Genomic DNA, 22,493 nt, shown 5'->3' on the forward strand with positions numbered 1-22,493 from the left:
TCAGACGGAAAAGTTTCATTATTTCTTTCTTACTTTTTGTGGTATCTGTATAAATCTATATTTAATTGGAGAAATCTGTATAAAATCTGTACTCTGTATTAAATCTGTATGCGCATGTAAAAATCTGTATAATACAGATAAATCTGTATAAATGGCATCTCTGATTACACGAATAGTACTCAATATTTCGTATGTTTCTGGTACAGTGTATGCACAACAAAAGCATCTCCACTTTGAACTGTCAGCTGTTCATATAGCAGAATCCATCTACTTTCAATCACTGTATCATATTCATTCTCACAATTTTTTTCGCGAAAAGTGACACAACGTAAATTCATTCATTCATTCCACATCGAAATGTACATTGTGTCTCAACTTTTGTAGAAACAAACCGAACCGTCAGAAAGTGCAAAGCAAGGAGAAATTTGAAACCAGAATTTGTCGTGTGGAAAATTATTTTAGCGATCGAAATATTCACTCCGTGTGCGCGTGACAGGCAAAGTTTCCACCATCATGTCAGCTCACTACGGCAGCCCAAACTGATACTGGAGAATTAATTTTCACGGAAAATATTTTCTGTTGAGTTCAAGGTGAGGCAGTTCCCTTTACATTTCCGTGAGGAGACGACTGGTGCCAGAAAGTTACATAAACCTTTTGTTTAGACGGCAAACGTTGGATTGCCGTCGGATTCAGCGAGATCTAGCGGACGGTTCCAAGGTCAACAATTTTGTTTGAAAGAGTATATAACTCTGGCCAATTCCGAAATCCTGTTGTTTCACCAGATTGACAGCAAAAATAACTGCACAATGGTGTGACACAGGCACATAATGACGAAATGACGAGTTCTTATCAGTCAGCAAAAAGTTTACTATTGACGCATCTTTAGCTGTACGAAACGAAACCAACGAGCAGAAATATGAACATGAAGGTGACGTTATCCCATGGCATAGGCACGTAACATAGAGAATTGGAGCAAGTGCGGTGCAGAAATAAATTAAATTTGACGGAAATAATCAGTTTGTGGTCTCGGGACTACGTGCACACCAGAGAGCAATGGACAGTTCCAGCGGAGCTTTCATCAAAACCATCGAATGGGACATGATGGACAAGAGGAAGTTCTTCCCCCTGTCGATGTGTAGTTCGTTCTCCGTACGGTGTGCACTGTATCCGCTGACTGTCATCAAAACGCAGCTACAGGTAGGTTACTAGTGTGAACTTGTTGATAAGATTTGTTTTGTTGTATACGAATACGTTTTTGTTTATTTGTTATTGAGTTCTATATTGAGAACCTCGATGTGTATACGTTTCAAAAATAGATAGTAAGGGTGGCATTTTGGCAATAGGATAATAAATTGCGATGCAATAATGCGATCGGACAGAAAATAATTGTACAGTTATTTATTTACCGATTGACGTTGTGTCTCCTATTCACAAACAGTTCAGACTATAGTCAAAGAAACAAACAGCTTACTTATTAGGCCTGCGCCTTACCCGCTGAATCACTAACAAATGAATATAGTTTCTCAATTTAAAAAATTACCATAGTCTTATCAATACAACGAAAATCGATCCTATGTGTTACAACAAAGCATGATGCTTTTATTGGGAAATATTGGTCGTCGTATGAATAAATCAAGTGCATGATATAACCTTAGCTCCAAGAAAGAGAAAAAATTACAGTACGAACACTCAAACAGCAGCATAGTGGCGACATTGTTGCAAAATCATCTCACTCTGGAAGCTTGTGATGATAATAGCTAAAGAAATTTCCTGTGAAGTCATTATAATGCTAACTAGTTCACAGTTTGTCTGGAACATTGTTCGACGGTATAGAATCCTTTCTATCACAATGGTACTTATCGAATTGAATCGGTTCGTTCGTTTTACAGAACGTCGGCTGCCCTGGAATGGGTCGTCGTCACAAGCTGCTAAGCTATGAAAGTCTCGGTCTGCTGATTGAACTTCACACGCTACATGTGCGATATATGTCACGTGCCGTGTTTGTTTATGACGTCTCAAGTGATAGCTTGGACTGGCATTAGCTAGCAGTCTGGAGATAATGTTCGGAATAGCATTTTTCTTCGTTATCCTCCCTACGCAACGCACCGTTTGATGCCTTTACTTAGCCTGGATATCAGCTGGATTTTGTTTGTCATGGGCCGAATTCGATCTACAAGTTTATTGTGTAATAAATACTACAATCAGAATCCTGATAATGGAATTTCATAAAACTTGATAACTTTTAAAACATGAGACCAATCAGACTAAATTTCGATTCGATTAGAAAACATTAAAACTACACGTGTTAAGCTTGTCAAAACCAGTGTATTTTTCTTGTTTTCCTTTTGCTTTGAATAACCCATCGGACAGCAACATTCTAAAATCTTGACAATATTTTTATTCGTAAATCATATACAACATTCGAATACTGCCAACGGGAAACAAACTGAAAAGTGAATAAATGAAAATGTTCGAAAAAGAATCGTAAAAGAACTCCCTATCTTCTCCTGACTGTGGAGATGCTCTACCAACTAAGTTAGTCTCGTACATGTGGAGCCACGCTTAAGAAGGCAACCCGATTGGGTAGCGCGAAACCCATGCATGATACTTTGTAGGCACCGGTTAATGTTGATACTGTTGCTGCTCTCGTGTCATTGATATTCGTCTTCTGTGACGTCACCGGAAGTCGCTACAAAAAATGTCATGCATTGGTTGTATACAGCGTTGCCATATAGCGTTGAGAGCCTATCAAAACTAATTGAATTTGTTTCTCTATGCTTGCGTAACCGTTTAGCGGAAAATACGGAGAGGTCGAAGGTCTGATTGATCTGTTTTTTCCGTGAAACGAGCACCTCACGAACACAGATAATTCTTGAAAATAAGGTTGTTTCACCGGTAGTGCCAACAATAACCCCAAACGTAACGTTTAGTGAAATTAAAATTCTAATCATGTGTTAAAATAACACCTACACTCTTATCAGTCGCTACTTAATTTCTGATCAAAACCTACCCAAAATCAACTAAAGTGCATTTCCCCAATTTTAGATAACGAGAGATGGCCTCAAAATTTAGGTAAATGTAACTTTACCCAAAGTGTTCTGCCATTACAAAGCACGCTACCCATTTGTTACGATCAACTCAAAGTTTGAGTAGATAACGACCTAATTTTGGGTAGCTTATAGAAGAGCTCGACAATGAGTGATTTCTCCTCAAAAAATAGGTAAAAACGATTTTCAGTGTATACTAAAGTACACGCTTAGAAAAAGTTACTCAAAAATTAGTAAGATCCTACCAAGGGGCGGGTCGCTTAGTGTAGAGTGCCAATCACACTTTAAAGCAATGCATTGAAGCTTTTCTCTGTATCGGCATTTTTTTTATTGAGTTGTACAGGTTGCGGCACAGACAGACTCACGTTTGACAAGAAGCTGTTTCCATCGTATTGCTCGCATTGTTATACAGACGCAAATATAAACACTAGTGAATTGAAAAATTATCTTTTCTCGCTGCTAAGTGGACAATGGATGAAGTAAATTTTTCCAAACAAAATAACTCGTATATCACTTTTTTTGATTTCATTAGTGTCCTATTTTCGCAGTCAGTTGAAAGCTGAGTATGAACCAATCAACTTACATATTCGGAATATACTCAAGAAACATAATCTCTGTCGCCATTCCCTTGCCAAGTTTAACACCGAAGTAATCCGTAAAATATAAATAGTCATGCGAATCATGGCCACTAGATTACGTGATGAGGCTTCAAGTGGCGGATTTCCTGTTCTTAATATTTAGGTCCAACTTTTGAAAACGATCTCAAAATCACCGGGAAAAATCTTACTAGTCCAAATATGAGTAACAATTGTTAGCATCATGATTTTTCTATTCAACAGGTGAAAAGTAGGGGACAATACCCAATTTTGTGATGTTCAGTAAAAGTATTGAAACAACTTATTGTTCCATACAGGTTCTATGTTGAACAATCCATTAGAAATTTGACCAACGATTTTAAGGGTTTAACAGCAGTTTTAAATCAATCAGCAAGCACTTCAGAACTTTCCTAGTTGTCATGAAGAACAGCACAATGAAAACTCATCTTGAAAAAAAGATAGTTTGGACTTTTATTAAGTTTTAGAATAAGTATTCAACACACTTGCAAAATTGCCCTTATTTCATCATGATTTGTATCAGTAATGTCATCTTGAGACAATACTTGTATTATGTTCTTATATCTGTAAAATTTCAATAGGAATCACAAAATTGGACTTGTCGACTATGATCTTATCCAACGTTTGCAGGGAGTATTTGGTTTCCTCCTTTGAGAACTGAAACTGGTTACTGTGAACCAGTATTGAATCTTAGAAAGATTTAGTATATGAATTAATTTGTTCAGTGAATGAATGATTAATTTCCTTTTAAAGGTTTTCAACTGATCCATAGTAGGATCATAAGAACGTTGATATTGATGTAGATGAAGGAGAATTGAATTTAGTTTGAGCTTTTAGAACTGATAGACTCCTAACTTAAAAAATGTAATGAATTAAATTATGTATAACTATCGAAATTTCTCAAAACAATTTCAGGATTTACATTGTTTTCGATATGAGATCTATATCCTAGCCCATTAGTTCTAAGGGGGTAGAATATATAACTAATTGAATTAATAATTTCTTAATTTTAAATCTTTTTATCAATCAAAATCAGTTCACTTCAAATGTTTCATTGATCTGCTAGAATCAGATCAATTGTAGAAGAGTTAGAAGAAGATAAATTAGTTTGGCTTTTAAAAAACTGGCTAAAAACCAGCGGAGAGTTCATCAAGAAGCACTCGTACTTTTTGATTATTTTGCTGATTACTCCACGAGAGATGCTTAGGATGTAGAGCCCTATAAGGATAAAATATATCGATATATTGTGCGTTTTTACAGCTATCATTTGATTTATTCGCTCATCAACGCATTGAAATCGTAAACTTGTTGCATTTCATGAATGGGACAGATGTACCTATTGTTTATTGACTAACAGACACATCAGAAAAAATTGGTGTTTTAGAAGAACCAGGCGTGGCATCCGATGAGTTTTAATTAGATTTTATTGGATGAGATTTTTTTTTGTCTGATAGGACATTGTTAATACTTGGTTTTATGGTTTCCATCACAATCAGAGCAAGACAATTCATCTGAATGTATCATTCATTGAACAGACAGCGTATGTCCATATGACAATTTGTTGAAACTACCATGGTCGAAGTCATGGAAATGATGATATTGGGTTAGTTCGCTGTGCCATCATGCCGTTTATAATTTTCCCGCCAAACTGAGATTTTCACTTTCACTTCCGGAAAGAGCGATAAAGCTCTGTACCAAACGCTTCGAAATTGCAGGCATAGATTGTGGATGGTTTTCCAGAGTGGCAAGCGTCCATTTTAGGAATTGTTGTTCCTTGTTGATTTATTTGCAACCATATGTATAATAAAAATATTAAAAAAAATCATGTGCGCTCGAAAGAAACCAGTTACGTGTAACCAAAACACCTAGATGACTAGGAAAAGACTTTTTGATTTTTCATCTAGGAACTTGACTAGGAAAAGGCTTTTTGATTAATGATTATTTCTTATTTATACATCGAGAAACCCGAAAAATATTTTAATCCTCAACTAGCGGGCCTATTATAATGTTCTGTTTTGGACATTGGATTTCTGTTCAAAGCTTGGATTAAAGAAATATTTAAAAAAAAACTAACCAAAGACGATTTGAGTCTATTCCAAAACCAGGGAATTTTTATCTCGCAAACCGGGAAAAACGGTAAATTGAAATCGGTGAATCAAGTCAGTATAACGGAGAAAGAGGTAATCCTAGTATTTGTTAACCTCTTCGGTAATAGATCCGGCTTGACGGTTCAACAAAATGGTGAAATTCAACAAAAGAAACGTAATTCCAAGAATTTGCTTTGAATCTTTTCGAAAAGAATCGACATACATAATAAATTTCAAACGTTTCAAACATACATAATACTAAATTTTGATAACTCGTTCAATAATTGTCAGGCATTTTTTTATCTCCACATTCCCTCCAATTTTCTAGCTTGAAACGTAAAATTTCTAAATTATTATTATTAAAGCCGTACGATTTTCACCAGCAAGTAATTCCAAACCGTCCTCTATTCTTTTACAGGTGCAGTACAAAAACGACATCTACAAAGGTATGATCGATGCGGGAATCAAAATCTATCGGAACGAAGGTGTTCCCGGACTGTACCGTGGATTCTGGATATCCTCGGTTCAGATTGTGTCCGGAGTGTTCTACATCAGTACCTACGAGGGAGTACGGCACGTTCTGAGCCAGAACGGCGCAAGTGACCAAATCAAATCTCTGGTAGCGGGCGGATGTGCCTCACTGGTCGGCCAGACTATGATCGTGCCATTCGATGTGATATCGCAGCATGCGATGGTTCTCGGTATGGCAGCGGCAGCCGGCTCCAAATCGGGTAGCGTGAATACTCTCGGGATAAAATACGACAAGCGCAGCAGTCGGTTGCGGATAACGGTCGACATTGCCCGGGAAATCACGCGCCGAGATGGATTCAAGGGTTTCTATCGGGGGTACACGGCCAGTTTAATGGCTTACGTTCCGAACTCAGCCATGTGGTGGGCATTCTACCACCTGTATCAGGACGAAATCTTAAAAATTAGCCCACCGTGGATATCCCACTTACTAGTGCAGTGTGTGGCGGGCAGTTTAGGCGGTTTTACAACAACGATCATTACCAATCCGCTGGACATAGTGCGGGCGAGACTGCAGGTGCAACGACTGGACTCGATGCAGATTGCGTTCCGCGAACTTTGGCACGAGGAACATTTCCACATGTTCTTCAAGGGCCTCACCGCCCGGCTGGTACAATCGGCCGCATTCTCATTTAGCATTATCTTAGGCTACGAAACGATCAAACGCGTCTCGGTGAACGAACAATACAAACATCTAATAAAATGGTGATTTGGAAATAGCGATGCGGCGGAATTGGCGCTACCTGTGCATCTGTACTGAACTGCGGATGAGAGAAAACATAAAACAAAACAAAGCCAAAAGACTTCTGATGCTTGCCTGATGGCGGATCTTGTGCTGGAAGCAACAGTAACAATGATAATAATTGTGTTAGGCATATTTTCCCGTTGGCTAGATGGTTATAAATTAGCTCTTAAACTGTGGTAGCGAAGTAAAGGACCGACGTAGGATTGGCCCGAGCCGTTTGTTTCAGAATGAGTGTAGAAATTTTTTTGGTAGACAAAAGCTAAGAAGAATCATTAGAGTAGAAGAGGGTAGTAACCAAAAACTAGTCTACTAAGCGAAAACAAAGAATGGGTTCGTCACTCGTATAACAATTAAGAATGAAACAACAATCATTCAGTCGGAAAGAATTATCCGGCGCACACTCACCGCACAGTCATTCAAAGTAGCATGACGAAATGTTATACGTTTTTTTCCTCTCGCTTCTGTTACACCTGACTGTGGTTAACCAATAACAATGGCCATCGTTGATCGCACGAGGTGACTGCTGTTGCTGCTTTAATTACTATTAGTCTCAATGTTACCGCCGTTGTTGTCTCTTGTGTTGAACTTATTTTAAAATGTAATTTATCTGCTTTGCAACCAATCTTTCAGTTTTGCCAGCAGCAACGAATTTTTAGTCAACAACCCGCTAAACGTAATTATTATTGCTTTGTAAAAGCAGTTTTTGTTTATCTAAGGGAATAGTGTCTTCTCGGACTGTAACATACAGAAAAACTTATGGCAAATATAACAAGTATCAAATACTTATAACATTAATTTTATTACTTTCCTGAGAAACACAACAAGCTGTATGAGTCCAAATGGTTTTCGATATTGTAGTTTTGTAATTTATACCAACTCTGTCATATCAGAAAATAGTTTGAACAAATAACTAGCTCCAAGTCATTTACCGTATATTTGTTCTGGACCAAGGACGCAGGGTTGACATAATTATCTGATCCGAAAAGTAAACGATTCCAACTGTGCAATCGAAACAAAACTAGAAATGCAGCTTTTATATATCTTGTTTTCGATCCGAAAACGAAGTCACCCATCGATGGACGCAGCAGTAAGAAAATCATCAATCCTTTTTATGTATTAGCAAATAATATATCTTGCATAAGCTGCTCAGAAACTCAATTGTTAATACAATACTGTGTCCACACTACTGAGTTGAAGCATGCTATAATGATTACCCACAAAGGAAATGTCGTCTAGATAGAATCAAAACACGTTTTTACAGAAAAGAATACCATTCTTCTACTTTTCCTCCATTTGTTAAAATCCATTAAAGGGTGGCCAAGTTTCCCTGTTTTTACCGATATGTGCATGTTTTTCGAATTTGCAGATTTATTTATAAATCTTCAGATTTCAATATGTGCTGATATGCTTTTGTTACTGATTTTACAGACTTTTGAGAATCGTGTTTTCACAGACATTCGTCCAAATTTGAGACTCAAAATCGATGCAAAACCGTCTTAGCATCATACTTTATAGAGAGCTTGAACTTTTTTTTCGGCAGTCGGTGTTGAACAGTCGTTCGCACCGCACGCGTATAGCTCTTGGCTCCTGGGATTTTTTTCTGGCTACCTAGAGTTTCATTGATTCAAGGCTTCAGTCTTTTTCAAGGCTACCTGAATCACTAACTAAGTGACTAAGTGATACAAAGAGTGATATTAGAGTGACTAAGTGATACAAAGAGTGATATTAGAGTGACTAAGAAATTAATCAGCCTTTTTTAAGGCTAGCTAGGAGTCTAATCGAAGACTAATTTAGCCTAGTTAATTTAATTTAAAATTTCATTAATTTCAAAAATGCCTGCGTCCAACCGGAAAGGCAACAAGCCTAAGGCTAAAAATAATTCAATACGGAATAAATCACAATCCGTTATTCAACATTTTTCTAATAACATTCACGATCTTATAGAATCTGAATGTAAAAATAAAAGACAACGGACGGATTTCCCTTCCGTTGATCCTATGCCGTCTAACAATATTTACGAGATTCTTCCTGAATCCGATTGTAGCGACATAGAAGAAAATTCTTCAAAAATTCCCAAAATGGACGCTTGTCGTTCTGGGAAGAAACATCAATCTATGCCACCAGTGACGGTGATGATTTCCGACTTCAAAGCATTCCGTACTGAGCTTTCTACTTTTCTCCCGGAAGTAAAAGTCTCATTTCAAATCGGACGAAGAGGAGAATGTCGAGTCTTGGTGGATGGATTGGAAGATTACGAACGTCTTATTCGATATTTGTCCGAAAAACTTCATAAATTTTATTCATATGATATAAAATCAGACAGACCCTTCAAGGCTGTCTTGAAAGGATTATCAAATGATCAAAGTATTGATGAAATTAAAAATGAAATAAAAGAATTGCTTGGTTTTGCCCCTTCCCAAGTAATACTTATGAAAAAAGAGCGAATGGTACTTCTAAACCACGCTCTGGAATTTCCCATGAACTTTACCTAATACACTTCAATCGAAGTGATGTAAACAATTTGAAAACTTTAGAAAAAGTACGTTTCATTTCCCACATTAAAATTCATTGGGAACATTATAAACGGCATAATCGTATTGCAAACTTAACGCAATGTCGTCGTTGCCAAGGCTTCGGCCATGGAACCAAAAATTGTCATATGGATATACGGTGTTTGAATTGTGGTAAATCGCATTCGAAAGACGTTTGTCCAATGAATGAAACCACTGATAAATTTTCATGTTCAAATTGCAATGGAAATCATAAATCCAATTATTTGAAATGTCCTGTCAGGGAAAAAATTTTAAACGCTCGTTCGCTTAGACAACAAGTCAAATCAACGACCTTAAATTTACAGAACATACCTGAAAATTCTTCTAAGGCACCTGCCAATTCGTCTTCTAACGAAAACAATTTATTGACAGGTAGATCGACCTCGTCATCATCTTCTTCTAATGTCAGTTATGCTGGTATATTAGGTAGAAATCTATCTCCTATTTCTTCTAATGTAAATAATCAAAACACAGGACCGCCTTGCAGTTCTTCTTCTAACGAAAACAATTTATTAATAGGTAGACCGGCCAAATCATCTTCTTCTAATGGCAGTCTACCTACAAATATTCCTTCAATGCCATTCGCTTCTTTAAATGAAGTCGATTTAGGCGATATAACTGAAAATAAAATGATCTACCTACAAGATCAACTTTTTCAAATGATCATCCAAATGAATTCGACTTCATCACTTTTTGAAGCATTTCAAATCGGATGGAAATTTGCAAATAATATTATAATGAATTTAAAATTTAACAGTGATGTTAAATAATTATTTGAATATTTTAAATTGGAATGCTCGATCTTTGAAATCGAGTGAAGATGAATTTTATAATTTTCTCAAAGTTCACAAAATTCATATTGCCATTGTGACAGAAACTTTTCTTAAACCAAATGTAAAATTGAAAAGTAATCCACATTATGTGGTTCATCGATTTGACAGGTTTACTGGAATTGGTGGTGGAGTTGCCATTTTTGTCCAACGGCAAATTAAACATCGAATTTTACCTTCTTTCAATACTAAAGTTATTGAAAGCTTGGGAATCGAAGTTGAAACCATTCATGGAATTTATTTCATCGCTGGAGCATATTTGCCATTCCAATGCACCGGCGAACAATTAAATTTCTTTAAAGGCGATTTGCAAAAACTTACAAGATATCGATCGAAATTTTTCGTAATAGGGGACTTAAATGCTAAGCATGTCCAGTGGAATTGTAGGCAAAATAACAGTAATGGTAAAATACTTCATAATCAACTCTCAGCTGGTTACTTTACAGTTCTTCATCCCAGTAATCCTACTTGTTTCTCTTCCGTGAAAAACCCGTCTACAATTGATCTGGTTCTAACAGATCAAAGTCACATTTGTAGTGAACCGATTACTCATGCTGATTTTGACTCAGATCATCTTCCTGTAACATTCAGACTTTCCAACGAAGCTATAATTAATCCAATTAGTTCTATTTTCAACTATCATAGAGCTAATTGGTTGGATTACAGATCTCACATTGAAAATCATGTGGATCATGAAACTATTTTAGAAAATTCTGCGGACATCGACACAGCAATTGATAATTTGAATCATTATATTATCGAAGCTAGAAATCTTTCAGTTCCCAAAGCTCAAACTAAATTAAATTCTCCTATCATCGATGACAATCTTCAACTGCTCATTCGGTTGAAGAATGTTCGTCGACGACAATATCAACGTTCTCGTGATCCTGCTATGAAAAACATAGTTAAGGATTTACAAAAAGAAATTAAACATAGATTTACTCTTTTGCGAAATGAAAATTTCGCTAAAGAAGTTGAACAAATTAAACCATATTCTAAACCTTTCTGGAAACTTTCTAAGGTTCTTAAGAAACCTCAGAAACCAATTCCTGCTCTCAAGGAAGGAAATCAAATACTTCTTACAAATGGTGAAAAAGCTCAAAAGCTAGCTCAGCAGTTCGAGAGTGTCCACAATTTTAATTTAAACGTTGTGAGTCCTATTGAAAATGAAGTCTCACTGAAGTATGATCATATTTCAACCCAAGTGTTATCACACGATGACATTATTGAGACGAATTTTGATGAAATTAAATCAATTATTAGGAAACTCAAAAACATGAAGGCTCCTGGTAATGATGGAATTTTTAATATTCTTATTAAAAATCTTCCCGATGTTGCCTTGAGACTCCTGGTTAAAATTTTCAACAAGTGTTTTTCATTAGCTTACTTCCCAAAAAGATGGAAAAACGCTAAAGTACTTCCTATCCTAAAACCTGATAAAAACCCAGCAGAAACATCAAGTTATCGCCCAATTAGCTTACTTTCTTCTATCAGTAAACTTTTTGAAAAAATTATCTTGTTAAGAATGATGACTCATATAAATGAGAATTCAATTTTTTTACCAGAGCAGTTTGGATTTCGTCATGAACATTCAACTACTCATCAACTTGTCAGAGTAACGAACATGATAAAATCAAATAAATCTTCTGGGTTATCCACTGGAGTTGCTCTTCTAGACATAGAAAAAGCATTCGACAGTGTTTGGCACAAAGGTTTAATAGCAAAAATGTCTGATTTCCAGTTTCCTATTTATTTGATCAAAATGATTCAAAATTATTTAACTGATCGTACTCTTCAGGTTAGCTATCAGAATTGTAAATCTGAATTGCTACCCGTACGAGCCGGTGTTCCGCAGGGTTCGAGTGTAGCTCCAATCTTGTATAATATTTTCACTTCTGATCTTCCAAATCTACCCGTTGGTTGTCAGAAATCGCTATTCTGTGACGACACAAGTCTGTTAGCCACAGGTAGAAATCTAAGAGTGATCTGCAGTCGCCTACAAAGAAGTTTAAATATTTTCAGTGATTATCTGTCAAAATGGAAAATTAAACCAAATGCAGCAAAAACGCAATTAATTATCTTTCCTCACAAGCCAAGAGCTTCTTTTCTTAAACCAAACAATAATCACATTCCCAAATTGAATGGCTTGGAATTGACATGGTCTGATCAAGCTAAATACTTAGGTTTAACGTATGACAAAAAGCTCACTTTCAAGGATCACATTGAAGGAATCCAGGCAAAGTGTAATAAATATATTAAATGTTTATATCCTCTTATAAACAGAAATTCTAAGCTCTGTCTAAAAAACAAATTGTTAATTTATAAACAAATTTTCAGACCAGCCATGCTTTATGCGGTACCAATTTGGTCAAGCTGTTGTTCCACCAGGAAGAAAACGCTTCAAAGGATTCAGAATAAAATTCTGAAAATGATTCTGAAGCGTCCTCCCTGGTTTAGTACAAATGAGTTACACAGACTCACAAATATAGAACCATTAGATGTAATGTCACATAATATTATAAGCAAATTCCGACAAAAATCGATGCAATCTTCAATTGAATCGATTCGCTCTCTGTATTAGTTAGTAAGTTAGTATATAAGTTCCTTTTCCCCATTACACAATACAAGTAGGTTTAGAATTTTCCCTACACAAAAATCTCAGAATTGCGGAAGCAAATGATGTCTTCATGGTAATAACCAAATCATATATATATATAACAGGGCTGAAAAGTCACCACTTGTGGCTGAACACCCAATTTAAATCTTAATAATTTAATTTTAACTCATATTCCAATAAATAGTTATTTAAAAAAATAAAAAAAAAATAAAAAAAAAAAAACTTTTTTTTCGAGCTCACAAACTTTATCAACACCGTCTGAAGACATTTGAAATTTTCATCAGGGATCTCTGTACAAATAACGGATATAATACGTTTTGGAAGATTATGTATTTCACTTGCGTTGTAATCATAGACGCTAAACGAAAGCTGTGCATAGAAAAACAATTTAAAAATTGGACTGTATGATCTGAAATGGCTGATATACTGTGTGTGCAAGAGATTATCTTTCGCACTATAACAAAAAAAGTTACATATAAAACCTACTACGTGCAAAACTTCGTCAAATCAATAGGAACAAAATGATGAAGAAACGCGCGAGGGAGCCAGTTCATGTGAATTTGAACTTAAACTGGAAGACAGACAACCCGATTCTGTTTTTCGTTCGAATCGGAGTGTTTCGATCGAATATGAAATTTTGCATTCTGTAGCTCGATCGAGTTTTAGTTTTCCATACAAAAGCATCACTCGATCGAATTACAGAATGCAAATTTTTACATTCGTTCGAAAATCTCCGATTCGATCGAAATACAGAATAGGGGTGAGAAAGTCATCAAAGAATGACACAACTTAGTGCTCACAAGCTTCAAATAAGAGAAAATTGAGCATATAGAATAAAAGTCCGGTTTATCGAAATCACCACTTATAAATCATATAATTCATTTCGGAAACCAGGAGTGTCAGCCATTTGACTTTCGAACTTGATTCACGACTTAACGTTAGTCTCGAACGATCCGAAGATGGGTGAAATCGATCTAGTATCAGCGAATATGATTTTCGAACTTGATTTACAACCAAAACAAGGCGGGTGGGTAATGTCAGAGTCATAACTGGAGGATGTAAATACGAACAAAACTGACATGCTTCTTTCATACTTCCGAATATCAACAATCGTTCGTATTAGTTGATTGATTGTGTGAATTTGGCAACTTTTACTGGTTCGCTTTCAGAATGGTATCGGTGCATCTATACTAAAGTATGACTGGAACTGATGAAAAAGATCATAAATTCTTTTCATGAATTTAGTTCTAGAATTCTGGAGCTGAACTCATTTTCAGAATCTAGATTTAATTCTAGAACTGAATACTGAGCTTGAATTCCAAACCTCAAATAAAGCACCGAGTTCAGTTCTAAAACCTAGTTCCGGAAACCAATCTTCGAATTCAATTTCGAATTTAATGAGTTTTGGAAATGAACTCGGAAACTGAATTTAGAAACTAAATTCTGAAACTGAATTCAGGAAGTAAATTTTAAAACTGAATTCAGGAGTTAAATTTAGGTTCAGAAGTCAGCTTCAAAATTTTAATGCAGAGTTCATTTCTAAAATTTTGTTCCAGAAACCAGATCTAGGATTCATATCTTGCATACTGTTCCAGACTGAGAATGGCACAAAAAATACAGTTCCAAAATCTAATTAAGAAACTAGTTCCAAAAATCTAGATTAGGGTTTAGCTCCAGAGTTTTAGTTTCAACTTTTCAACCTGTATTCTGGAACTAAATACTGAATCTGAATTCTGAGACTAAATTCTAAACCTAAAATTAAGTTCAAAATTCAGGTGGACCTGAATTCGGAAATTGCTGATCATATTTCTGATGGCATGGAGAAAGAATTATGCTGTTGCGTTTATTATACGGTTGAGTTCTACCGATGTCTTTAGTTCTACCCATTCTTCCACAGGGCAAATTTCGATAAGTCGCCCCATTCCAAAAAAGACGTATTCACGCAAAAAAAAAATCGAATGCTTTTTCTAGGATTGAAAAATCAATCGATGAAATTATGTTCAAAACCCGTTTTCAATCTACCTTGTGGTGTAATAATGCCTTTCTCATATTACTTGTATTTTCAAAAACATCATTGGAAGATTCTGTCAAGTTTTTTTCAAACTTGAATAAAACCAAGTTAATATAGATTTAAATGTTGTACGCTATACCAAATTGAACAAAGCACGCTGTGTGCTAGGCGGTGGTGTTTTCTTCTTCCGTACCAGCACGTACCGATGCGTACCGGGTTTACCTTATTTTATATGACAGTTTGAAAGTTTCGATACTCATCGCCTTACAATTTCGAAACCGGAAGTCGAATATGGATGAAATTGCACAGTTTTTTTAAGACACTGAGAGCTTTAATTTGAATCATGATTCGTGAAAATCGGTTTAACCGTTGCTGAGAAATCGAAATGAGTTTCGTTTTTGGAGCTTTTCTTCACTTTCGGAAGCGGAAACCGGGGACTAGTAGTCCCAAGGTAGATTTATATATCCACTAACTAACAAGGTCAACAAACTAGATGAATTTACCAGTAAGTGTAATAAAAATTTGCACCTCGTTTTGCCATTACTTGTGAAAAAACACTCATGAAAATGGAAAAAAATTCACTTATCGCGCTGTAATACCGGAAGTCGGATCTGGACCAACTTTTCGAGGATTGTTTAAAGAATGTCAAGACGTTTTTTTGCATCTTAATTTGTAAAAATCGGTTGAGAAATTTCCGACAAAATTAAGTAAACATTTTATCATAGATTAGCACATATTGCCTTGTAATTCCGGAACCCAAAGTCGGATAAAGATAATACTCAATAGCGGTATATGGGACCATAAGACTCTTCATTTGAATCTGAGTTTATTAAAATCGGTTCAGCCATCTCTGAGAAAATCGAGTGACATTCACCCTGCCACATACACCGAGACATACACACACAGACATTTTGTAATCTCGACGAACGGAATCGAATGGCACATGACACTCAGCCCTCAGTCTCCGTTCAAAAGTCGATTCTCACCGTGATTGCATAGCCTTTCTATATGAGAAAGGCAAAAAGAACGTTTCTTAAATTTTTTTTTTTAAATTTTTTCTTAAAATTGAGTTAAAAATTCATATTTGACGTTAATTTGATTACTGTGAATTAAAAAGCTACAATTTTACATCGAAAGAAATTTTAGGCGATTTTCTGAATTTTAGTTCCCGATAAAAAAATAACAATAGAATATGAATACACAGATCAAATGCAGTTATTTTCCTCCTAGAAGTAGTTGTTTTCAACATATTCAGATATGAAATTCAAAGAACTCAGATTTCTAATGAATTACGTAAATTTATTGCTTTTGACCTGTAAAATCATTTTCTAATTAAACATTAGAAAAATGAAAAATGTTCTGACCCGAAGAGGCGAATGACCTCCTAGTTAAAACCTCTATAATCAAAATAACAACTTAATGAGCATCCGTTAGAAATTCACCACAAATTAGGTTGAGGTAAAATACGGAAATATGATAAATCTGCATTCGATTTTTCCGAAGACCATTTTAGCGATCTCCTAACACTTAGAATCAAATGAAAAACCCTATAATTTCATAGCCTGCAATAGAACTTTATCTGGATCTGGCTTCCGGTTTGAAGAAAGGGGATAAAATCTGCAAAACAAAGTCCTGGTGACCTTACATTCCTTTTGTGGAATACAGAAAAATTGCATGGTTACTACACGGAAAGAAATCCATTACTGCTGTCATGATCACGAAACCAATTATTTTACTAATAGTACTGTTGTTGTACCGTTTAATGTTACTATGTCACGTCATTACACTCTCACAAAGTCAAAGTGTATCAAACGTTATAATACAGATACGTATTTCGGAATATTATTTACATCCTTCATCAGTGTATCGGTTTTATAAGTTTATTGAACGAATGCTTCAGTGAAGTTCCTTTTATACAAACGTTAGTAGGTAGAAAACGTAAGTAGGTAAACAACAAAAGAAACAAAGAATTGACCGTACCATGCCAAATACTTCTAATCATTCCCATTAACACAAAATTGGAGCATTCCACCATTTGATTCACAGAATGCTACCCTTGCCTCTTAGAAAAGATGCTGCGATAAAAGAGAAAAACTTTATTTTCAAAACTGGAAAGTTCAATGGATATCCAGAGCATACAATTCAAACCATCTTCGATAATAAATTAAGACTGTTGAAAAAACAATCACTTACAATTTTGACCCCCCCCCCCTGCTGAAAATTTTAAAAGAATATCGGTGGACTTCAATCGAAATATTTCACACCCATTAAAACAGGGTGGCAAGTGACCGGGAAAACCGGGAAAAAGTCGGGAATTTGGTTTTACCGGAAAAAACCGGGAAAAAGTCGGGAATTTTAGTGTAAATCCGGGAAAAAATTTACTAGTCCTATTATTAGTAACGATTTTCAGCATCATGATTTTCCTGATACAACAAATGAAAAGATGAAGGCTATTTTTTGTTTAAGGTAGGAGTTCAGTACAAGTTTTGAAACTTCTTATTTTCCCTCACAGGCTCAATTCATTGAAAATGGTGCCAACACCTCAGCAATTTTAATTCAATAAGCACTGTCTTAGTTGGCATCAATAACAGCACAATGAATGCTCATAATGAATAATAAGGATAATTTGGATACTTCTGCTGGATTTCTATTAAATCTCGACTAATATTAGAAAAGATTCCAAGTGCAAATGACAGTTTCTCTTTGTTTATTTTCTCTTTCAATTATTACTGTATTTTCCAACATTTTTTTAACAGCAGATCGGAAGTTGATAGTTTCAATCGTTATTCTATGCAAAGTGTAAGATAGAATGATTGCCTATAGGACCGTAATAATCGAAAGAAAGAGGAACTGTCACCTTTTTTAATGTTTTTCTTCAAATTTCAGAATGAGTATGCATAATGGTAAAAGTAACATCAAAGTAACATGTTTGTTTGATAATTTTTTTAAGAAATCATAGGGGCCGTAGTTTTAGTTGCCAGCCAATAATTTCCCTAATTTCACTCAAATTTGTTTCAGTAATGTCAAATTATGACAATACTTGTTCAGTAATCTTGGTATTGATTCCAATAGGATTCACAAAATCGACAGAGCTGTCGACTTTCATTTCATCTACCGTTTGCAAGGAGTATTTGATTTCCTTCTTTGACAGCTGAAATTGGTTTTTCAGAGTTCGGAAGAGCCTGTTCAGTGTCGATGATAGGAGAATCAAATTTAGATCATCTCAGTCACTAGAGGCATAGATTGTTGATGTTTTTCCAAAGTGACAAGCGTACATTTTAAGAATTCTAGAAGGATTTTGTTCTCTCGCCAAAACCCAACTCTGAAAGGATATCGTATATGTTGTTAGCAATGGTCTCTCGTCCTCATGTGCACCTCGTGTACTGCACAACTGGTCAAATAGGCTCTGTGAGAACTTGTATGCACACATTCAGGAGAGGCTTCAGTGGCTTATGCTTATGGTCGCTGAAAACAAATTGCTGTTTCAGTTGCAACGTCGAAACGGTTCTGATATCATACCGTATAAGCAGTGCACAACCCGTAAATTTTGTCACGAGACGCCACTGGCCACTTAGAAGTAATCGGGTTTGAGGGAGGAGTGCTGTGCTTTAGTTCATTCATTTTTAATTTTTAACCCTATACCATACCAAACTAAAAAAAAATTGGAATACACTAGAGATGGTCAGTCCGCGTACGGTCCAACAGAACTAGTTTTCCTCGCAGATTGAGTAAACTGGAGTTCTTTATTGAAGAATTATAGCTCACTGTTCTTCTCAATAGAATAGTCTTTCAAAACGTTTGCTGGTTTGAGTAATCTGGTAGAATTCCGCGAACTTTGAAAATGTATACAAAAGAGAATGATTATTGGTAGAACACATGCAAAAAAACTTTATTATTATTGAATCTGTTACCTACAAAATATAATTTATAGCTTTCATATTATTTTCGAAGAAACATACAAAGTTTCAGAAAAACGAAAGAACGGTTCAATAGAACTAATTCTTTCGATACAACTATCAAGTTTTCAACAGTTCTTTGAAATTAACGGTTTTGCCCATTTCTAGAATACACTCCTACCTGGATAAGTTTTAAGAAGGACTGATTTTCCAGATAGCCTTTAAAAGACTGATTCAGTGGTAGTCTTGAAAACGATTGAATAGTTCGTTTAGAGAAACTGTGGATGAGAGTTTTAATCGTAGTTCCAAGGAGATACCCGAAAATACTTATTTCTGAACTCTCGATGTTTTTTTGGACATGTAAACAAACCGGGAATTTTTAGTCTCGCGCACCGGGAAAAAACCGGGAAATTGAAATCGCTAATTCACTTGCCACCCTGTTAAAATCAAAACTAAAATAAATTGGTTTAGATTTAGTATTCAGCAGTATGAACTACCAATTGAAAACTTTACTAGGTTCTTCAAAAGATCCTACAGAAAATTTGAAAAAGTCTGGGGTATACTAAATTTCGTGTCCCCATTGCGATAAAATATACATCGGACAAACAAAAAGAACACTAGACACTCGTTTCAAGGAACATATTTCTGAAATAGCGAAAGCATCCAAGGAATTGGAAAAGGTACTACCACATCACTTCAAGTCAAAAGTAGCAGAACATGCCTCTTTTGAAGATCATGATCTCACTACCAATGACATAAAAATCTAAAGACAAGAATCTAATCCATGGAAATTAGATTCAACAGAAAGTTTAGAAATATTTAAAAACAACTTCACCTCTATATTAAACCGAGACCAAGGGAATAGATCTTCAAGTATTAAGTTTTCTCCCATGAAAATTAATCATGACCTGAAAATGCGTTACCTGAGGTATGTGTTTCTTTCAAAACTCGTAGCTCCGATTTTCTACCCGTATATCACCTTGAACCTTCTGCCTCAAGTAATGTGACAATTGACAACAAAAAGATAATGAACAAAAAATTGGCAAAATAAAAGATTGCTCATTCAACTAAGCATTAAAGTTGTTAGAATAACATTCCGAGAGCTAGGGTGAACTGAAAAATAAATTCGACTGTAATTTTGGAACACCATCTTACGAAAATCAGAAAAATTTCCTTGTTCAACCGCTTTGTTGAATTTTTTCATAGATATAACAACACAAGCTGTATTGATAATACATAAATATTTTGAATTTTACGATTTTGCAAACAATTTTTTGAAAAATTATTCCGCGGTATTGGCAAGAATTCGACCTAAAGTTTGTTTTTGCCTTTCTCATATAAAAAGGTTATGCAATCACGGTGAAAACCGAAAATTGAAAAATTACGAATTTCATTACGATGGTCAAAAACATGTACAAATCCCATAAAACAGTCTGATAAATTATTCTAGTTTGCAGAGCTTGTTAGTTTGTGGGCATAAACACTTAATTCGGCACTAATGGTCCACCTTTTCCTGTTGCGGAAGCACCGATTTCCACATATCGTGATTTGAATTAAAGCTCATATTATCTTTAAAGCTACTGTGAAATTTCATCCGGATCCGACTTCCGGTTCCGCAGTTACAGGGCGATGAGTGTCAAAGTTTTCAAATCGCCATAGAGAATGACAATATGTACCACACCGAAAGAAGAAAACACAAAACAAACGATGCGTGCTTTGTTATATTTCGTACACGCTATAAAGAAAACGAAACGGTTACGAATGTCTGCTACTGGTGTGTAATATTGATAAAAAACGGTGCAGCGATTTATAAAAATTATAGCTATTTTCTAATCAGTACGACCGAAAGGATAAGCGAATGTCAATGAATTCAAATGTATTTGAAAAAAATATGAAATTTTCACATCCGGTTATGCAGTAACACCGTGCGGTTGGTGTAGTGATGTTAATAATAATAATAATAATAATAATAATAATAATAATAATAATAATAATAATAATAATAAAAGTAATAATAATAAAAGTAATAATAATATAAATAATAATCCTACTACATGTTCAGTGGCGTATCTAGAGGGGGGCGAAGGGGACACTTGCCCCGGGCGCAATGGTTCTAGGGGCGCGGCAAACCAATTCTTGGGACCGTTTTTTTGCTCGTCCAAGTCATCTTTCCGGAGATAGAGTTCAGCTTGTGTTTGCTCACTAAACCAACGATGGGGGCGTCAATTCTTATTTTACCCCGAGCGCAATATTTCCTCGGTACGCCACTGTACATGTTTTATGCTGTTCAGCTTAATATGCAGAAGTAACAGAAACGCAGATTCGTTTCGTTTGTTAGATTTCGTTTAATTGGTTTAATTCAGGTTCAACACTGTTTCAATTTGTAGGCCATATTTGTTGGTGGCAAACGAACCAAATTCTGCTACAAACGGTGGCAAACGAACTAAATTCTACATCCGGTTTCGGAAGTATTGGAAATAATGATCAAAAACTGTAAAAAGGACCTCACTCACTTTTCATGGCCAAATCGATTTTCACAAACTTATAGGTTCAAAGTAAAAGTCTTACAGTTTCATACGGAAATCCTAATTTGTTGTGGATACTACTTTCGGTCCCGGAACTACAGAATAAACAGGATTTGTAGAGTTTGTTAGATTAAGTCCGAACAAACTTTCCTATTTCTATTCAATGAACAGTTGTTTTTGCGAATTCCACAGTAATATTTTTAATGTTATGAGTAATATGAGAAAGGCATCATCACTATGTGTTTTTTCCATGCAATTCGTTTAAATGAATTCTCAAACACAAAATCAAACCCGGAACAATGAACGCTAGTAAACACGTTATTTTAGGCGTCGTCGATCTTCAAAAACATAATATTTTAATTATTATAAATGATTTAGATTAAAAGAAATTGCCGTTTTTTTCACTGTTTTGCTATTCAAAAGCATAGTATTTGAGACATCAGTTAAAATCATGTAAAAATACGTTCATCTCACCATTCCATTTCGTATCATACTGAAATCTTCATACCTTTAAACATAACGCCTAAATTGATGTTGCAAAATCCTTCCAAGTCGGGGCTCGAACGTATGATAACTGACTTGTAAGACCAGCGCCCTATGCATTGAATCCCCAACACGGGTGAAATGTAGATAAAATGTGCATAAACATGAAAAAAATTTCTTGATTTTCTCAGGGCTCGACTGATTTTAGCAAGCTATTGAAACGCCATTATAGTTTTTTATTTGGATACAATTCCCGATACCGAAGTTACAGGCTGATAAGTAAAAAAAATCCAGAGCGTGTTTCTAGACATGACGCTGAATACTTTAAATTAGTCATAAAATGTATCAACTGTTGAGGTGTGATTGGTCGATTACCAAAAACATTGATTCTGGGTTCCCCGCACACCAGTTCCCGGTCCCGAAAACAGTGGTCGTATACTTCAAAATGGGAATCACTCAAATTTCTCAGAGACGACTAAATCGATTTTCAAAAATATATATTTAAATGAAAGGTATCATGGTTCCATAAGTTGCTGTAGAATTTGATCCGGAACCGGT

General features: G+C 35.5%; 2 protein-coding genes across 11 annotated transcripts in view; one reads left to right on the plus strand and one right to left on the minus strand.

Annotated features, from left to right (window-relative positions):
- LOC131432272 (signal peptide peptidase-like 3) overlaps positions 1-22,493 on the minus strand; it is a 109,252-nt gene that overhangs the window by 10,760 nt on the left and 75,999 nt on the right. The window lies entirely within an intron of this gene.
- LOC131432277 (solute carrier family 25 member 44) lies at positions 306-7,810 on the plus strand. Of its 2 annotated transcripts, XM_058598458.1 has the most exons (3): positions 306-590; positions 663-1,197; positions 6,167-7,810. In XM_058598458.1, the coding sequence occupies exons 2-3, from the start codon at positions 1,054-1,056 to the stop codon at positions 6,983-6,985; spliced, it is 963 nt and encodes a 320-aa protein (XP_058454441.1). In that variant the 5' UTR covers positions 306-590; positions 663-1,053; the 3' UTR covers positions 6,986-7,810. The 2 variants fall into 2 exon arrangements, with proteins under 2 accessions (XP_058454441.1, XP_058454440.1); XM_058598457.1 differs by having other exon boundaries at positions 306-1,197.

The sequence above is a fragment of the Malaya genurostris genome, chromosome 2 (assembly GCF_030247185.1).
Source record: "Malaya genurostris strain Urasoe2022 chromosome 2, Malgen_1.1, whole genome shotgun sequence".
Taxonomy (NCBI): Eukaryota; Metazoa; Arthropoda; class Insecta; order Diptera; family Culicidae; genus Malaya; species Malaya genurostris.